The sequence below is a fragment of the Equus caballus genome, chromosome 5 (genome assembly GCF_041296265.1).
Source record: "Equus caballus isolate H_3958 breed thoroughbred chromosome 5, TB-T2T, whole genome shotgun sequence".
Lineage (NCBI taxonomy): Eukaryota > Metazoa > Chordata > Mammalia > Perissodactyla > Equidae > Equus > Equus caballus.
The window spans coordinates 27584410-27590538 of record NC_091688.1 but is presented as its reverse complement, the minus strand read 5'-3'; the positions used below and the strand labels follow the sequence as shown (position 1 = coordinate 27590538).

Below are 6129 nucleotides of genomic sequence, written 5' to 3'. Positions count from 1 at the left end.
TTTTCTTGATGAGTAGTGCCAGAGGACGTGTAATTAACCTGCAAAGATGTTATTAAATGATCAATAAAAATCAAAGAAAAAATTACCCAGCAGTAAGTAAATTACTTAACAATCTATGATAAAATCACATAGATTATTCACTTACCATCACAAATATGTAAACCACAATAATACATGGGTATTTTTTCAAAAAATAATTATTATGGACAGAACCCATATCACACACACCTTAATTTCAGCTATGTAGACAACATGTCTGAAGAAAATAACAGTATTGTAATTAGGTATAGTTTAGGAAGTCATTTGATTCTTTGTTATTTAAATTCATAGTAAAATAATACAAAGAAAAAAATTAATTCTGGAAAAGGCAAAACTATAACAACAGTAAAACTATCAGTGCTTGCCAGAGTTTTGGGGTGGAGAGAGGGGTTAACAGCTAGAACACTAAGAATTTGTAGGGCAGTGAAAATACTCTGCACAATACCATAAGGATGGATACATGTCATTATATATTTGTCCAAACCCACACAATGCAGAGACCAAGAGTGAACCCTAATGTAAACTATGGACTTGGGTGATTATGATAATATAGGTTCATCAGTGTAACAAAGGTACCACCCTGGTTGGGGATGTTGAAAATGGGGGAGGCTATGCAGGTGTAGGGGCCAGGGAATATGGGAAATCTCTGCTCCTTCTTCTCAATTTTGCTCTGAACCTAAAAGAGCTCTAAAAAATAAATTGTCAGGGCCAGCCCTGTGGCCTACTGGTTAAGTTTGGCACACTCTGCTTCAGTGGCCCAGTATCAGTTCCTGGATGTGGAACTACACCAGTCTTCTGCAGCCATGCTGTGGTGGTGACCAACATTTAAAATACAGGAAAATTGGCACAGATGTTAGCTCAGGGTGAATCATCCTCAAGCAAAAAGAGGAAGATCAGCAACAGATGTTAGCTCAGGGTGAATCTTCCTCAGCAAAAAAAAAAAAAAAAGCTCTTAAAATTGGACTGGCCCAGTGGCATAGTGGCTAAGTTTGTGCACTCCACTTCAGCAGCCCAGGGTACATGAGTTTGGATCCCAAACATGAATCCAAAATGGAGGAAGATTGCCACAGATTTTAGCTCAGGGACAATCTTCCTCAAGCAAAAAGAGGAAGATACCCATTAGCTCAAGGCTAATCTTCCTCACCAAAACAAAAAAATTAAAAGCTAAGCTGTTGTTCACCATACTCTCCCTTACTCCAGGTATATCTTGTGAGCCACCCCCAAGCCATATCCAATGGAGACTACTACAGCAGCAACAGAAATGCTTTTCAATATGCAACAGCGGTCACTTATCGGTGTCTCACTGGGCCAGATGGAGAAAGGCTGTTTGACCTCATGGGAGAACAGTCGATTTTCTGTACCAGCAAAGACAATCAGCTTGGAGTTTGGAGCAGCTCTCCTCCTCAATGTGTTTCTGCTAGTAAATGTGCAACTCCAGAAGTTGAAAGTGGAACTGAGTATCAGGAAATAGGATTTTGTTTTCCTTAAGTGAGATTGTGAGATTTAGATGTCAGCCTGGCTTTGTCATGAAGGGATCCAACGTTGTGCAATGCTGGGCCAACAACACATGGGTGCCTGAGCTGCCAAGCTGCTCCAGGGGTGGGTTTCACCTGTTGAGACCCTGCTGGGGTTTTGTGGGGGAGTGTCAATGATAATGGTTTTGAAATTAAGGAAGGCGTGTGCATGAGTGTGTGTGCATGCACAAGGAGGATGAAATTGTTATAAACACTCTAAACATAATAGTACCTCGACTAGGTCATCTCTGATGATAATCAGTGTCAAAAAGTATTGGCTCACTCTGCGTCCATAACACACATATTTTATATGCATTGTTTAATTTAATACTTAAACAATATGAGGCATCAACTATTCTTTTTTCCATTTTATGTTGAGAAATCTGAGTCTTAGAAATATTAAATAAACTTTTCCTGATCGCAGAGCTAGTAAATAACAGAGTGAGGCCTGGAATTCAAGAGCCTTTCTGATGGCAGAGCCTCATGATAATGTATAGTGAGATGTACGATGAAAATAGTGTATGATAACAGTGACGTAGATCTATCCTTGCAGGGGTCAATAGGCAAACGAGCCTCGGGACCTAAATGTTAGCACCAGATTAAAATGGCCTTAGACTTCAGTCATTCTGTTCCAACTCTCTCATGTTATTACTGAAAACTCTGAGGCTCAGAAAGGGGAAATGACTGGCTCAAATACAGCAAAGATTTTTTTTTTCACTTTTATTCCATTCAGGCACATGCTGCATAATGATGTTTCAGACAATGGACCACATATACGATGGTGGTCCCATAAGATTAGTACCATGTAGCCTAGGTGTATAGGGGCTATACCATCTAGGTTTGTGTAAGCACGCTCTGTGATGTTCGTACAATGACTAAATCACTAACAACACATTTCTCAGGACGTATCCCATCATTAAGTGACTCATGAGTGTATAAATGGTTCAGATTGAGGCTCAAATGTGTTCTGGTGCCCTGAGCACACACCAACTGGGCTATGGATGGAGGCACCCATAATTTGAGTCAAAACACGCTCAAAGCAATATCTTCTCTCTTCAGAAGTTCTATGGCTTTTTTCTTTTAAGGGGATCGTGTTCGTGATGGCTTCCCTTGTCCTCCTGTGCTGAAATGGCTGGCTTAGCAGTGGAGGGGGAAGAATCCAGGCTGGCACATAGGGACCAGAAGGGGGCTTACAGTTCTGAAAGAGGAGCTGGGAGGAAAACTGAAGGGGGACGTGTGACTGACTGTACAGTGAGCGAGGTGAGGGGGTCTGTCAGATGAGACTTGGGCAAAGGTGTCCCTTGTTGTTGCCAGAAAGGCTACCTTTCTAGGAAGTGTGAGAGCAGAACCAGCCACCAGCACTCACAGTTCTGTCCTGGATGGCCAGTACCGGAGAGCAAAGGGAATATGCTGCTTGTAGTCTTAGGAACATTTTAGTAGGAAAAAACCCACACAAGATGTTGGAGAGACCTTGGTTCTAGTCACAGCTCTGCTCTGTGGCCTTAGTTTGCTCATCAGTGAAACGTGGATACTGAACTACCGGATCTTTTCTCTTAAAATCTATACTCTGCTATTAGGATTTTTAAGCTCCCTGGCAGGCAGAGGGTACAGCAGAATATATCTGCAAATAACTGACAGACACTTTGCTGTTCTTCCCCCAGCATGTCAGCTGGCTCCAGAAATCCCACACAGTAAGCAGTAAGCACACCTCAAGCAACAAGGATGACTCTTCCCCTGGGCAGAAGTGTTCTACAGCTGTGAGCCCGGCTATGATCTCAGAGGGGCTGCTTCCCTGCGCTGTATGCCCCAAGGAGACTGGAGCCCAGAAGCCCCAAGATGTGCAGGTGGCTACACTCTTGTCTGGTTTGCAATCAATCTCTTTGTCCCTCACATGGGAGTCTTACTCTGATTTTTTCTGTCCTTGTGAAATCATGTGATGAATTCCTGGACCAACACCCTAATGGCCACATGGTCTTTCCACTTAATTTCCAGCTTGTGGTAAAATTGTCCTTCGTTTGTGATGAGGGATGATTGTGACCTGGAACAGAGACCAGGGACTCAGTGCTGAATAGTGACTCTCTTAATCCAAAAAGGGAGGTTGACCTATGGAAAAGAACTACCCAGGGAGATTAACTTCTGGGTAGTTTTGAAACAAGGGTAAGGACTCAGTGACATCACTATTAGGAGATTAAAAAAATGGACGTGTAATTCAAAGTCGAGTACAAACAAAATATAGACACTGACTTTGAATTCATGGTTGGAACTTGAATTAATGGGTAAAGAGTTGTTTGGAGGCAGAAAATGTAATTTTATGGAAAATTTGCTAGTAAGAAGTTTGATGTATAAGACAAAAATTGTTGGCAATGTGAAAAAAGTCAGGCAAGCATTTTTTTCAGGAAAGTCAAAACCAATCAATAGAGGAAGTGGTAACAGCATATGGATAAGTGTTTTTAATCCAATCATATGTCTTCGCATCAGTAATGTCTTTGACACTGGGATCTAATGACCGATGTTATTGTTTCAGGTAGTATTTTCAGATATTTATGTGGATCTAGTACTCTTGCTGGTCTGCACCATCTGTCTGAGCAGGTACCAAGATTGGGCAAACAGCAGTTATTTTTAATAACTTAGTGGGAATCTTTGACATTTACAAAGCCTACCACCCAATGGTGATCAGCCGATTTCAGAGGGACAACAGGAACCACTAATAAGCTGGGCCTTTCAGGGTGGCAAACACTCCTCCCCTCATCTCTCTTTTTCCCTAGAGCATTTGGCCCATATGCTCCTGTGACTCTCTTTCTGGCCATTACAAAAGTGGTGGCAAGAACAATGCTGTTCTCTTTCCAGATGTTCTTTGCTTTGCTCACCCGGATGGAGAGCTGTTCTACCTCATAACCCACTAATGAGAATAAGTGGGATGTCAGAGGGAGATGGCTGTGGGTCGAGGGCACAGGAAGGAGTGCAGCCTGTGTTCAGTCACTTCTGTAGGTGACACTGGGCTATGATGTCTGTATGACTATTAAGTGTACAAGTTCTGATTGTCTTGTGTGTCACAAGATATTGTGATTCTTTAGAATAGTTTGTTTTCTGAGTTCCTACCAGCTACTGAATTCAGGTCCCTAATGAACTGAGACTTTCAGCTGGGCCTGAACCTAAGAACCAAATGGTAATTAGGCTGAAGTGAGAAAGCTGAGCATCTATCAGTGACAAGATGAAGGGAGAGATGAGAATTGTTCACCCTTTTGTACTGCTTATTATTGTTACTGCGCCAGGTTCATTTTTGCCTGCCGCCCAGAAAGCCAAACACTGAGACGACGAGATTTGCAGCAGAGAGAAAATTTAATCACAAAGCAGCCATGTGAGGAAGGAAGAGCATGAGTCTCAAATTCACTTCCCAAAATTAGGGACTCAGGGATATTTATGGGATGGGGGCAAGGCAGTCTGAAATGTGAGGAGAGGTGATTGGAAGTGAGGAGAGGTGGGGTAATGATGATCTGTGCAAGCATAGTCAGACTCCATCCCTCTTCACAGGACCCGTGTCCACAAAATGGAAGCATTAGCATGATCTGAGGGTGGAGATTTTAGCCTCTTGACGTCAAAAGGTTGCCTATCCACATCTGCATGGGTCCAGTTGATGCGTTGGTGGTCTCAACAGGCCTGGAGTGCACAGAGGGGTTCTAATTCCCGAAAAACAGCTCAAACACCCATTACCATGGTGACCCAGTCTCCAGGGAGATGTTACCTATAGGAACCTAGTGGGAGTCAGGTACCATATTGCCTAAACAGCACAGTTAACAATGGGTGGGTTAAATAGCTAAAAGCTATAATCAGTAATTGCAAAAAGGAAAAAAACCTTTAGTTCCTAGCTACTTAATCATTGTCGACGAAAATAATCCATAACCAATCTGGAAATGAAAATTTGGGAGTTTATTCTGAGCTGAAATCTGAGGACCATGGCCCGGGGCCTTTCTTCCCGAAAGAAGAAAGGGCACCAAAGAAATGAGGTGTACAGAATGGTTATATACCCCCAAAGAGGGTGCTTTACATATGATTGAAATGTCCCTCCCACAATAGTCACAAGATTGCCCTGTCTGCACAGCGCTTGATGGACACAGCAGGTAGTGGGTCTGCTATCTTCGTGGGCGTAGCAGGAGGCAAGTCTATTGTCTCGAGCTGGGCGGTCACAGGTGAGCACAGCAATCAGTTTCCAGCCCAAGGAAAGATGCTTAATCCCTAAGGAGACGCCAATGTTGGGAGGGGGAGGGAAGTTGCACCTTTATCTCAAGGGCCTTTTGCTCTTGCCATAGGGAATCTCTAAAGCAGATATACAATGCATGCTCAAAGGCGTCGGTCAGGCCCTTTTGGAAAGACAAGGTCAGGCCGAATTAGGTTTACACCAAAATGGCTTCCTCATATATTCCAATATCCTATTACTTGCCATTTTTATTTGACATCATCAATGGCTAACTCTCTGCCAGTTTCCTTATTCTTTAGGTTCCGATTAAAAGGCAGCTCTAGTAGTCATTGTGTCTTGGTTGGAATGAAAAGCCTTTGGAGCAGCAGTGTTCCTGTGTGA

The 6129-nt window shown here is 42.9% G+C and overlaps 1 protein-coding gene across 1 annotated transcript; it reads left to right on the top strand.

The window, feature by feature from the left end:
* Nucleotides 1-252: 252 nt before the first annotated feature.
* CR1L (complement C3b/C4b receptor 1 like) lies at nt 253-6129 on the top strand. The gene is given in 6 exon segments (XM_070267581.1): nt 253-276; nt 1240-1492; nt 1495-1638; nt 3215-3395; nt 3476-3586; nt 6048-6129. Coding segments are annotated over 6 exon segments (795 nt in total).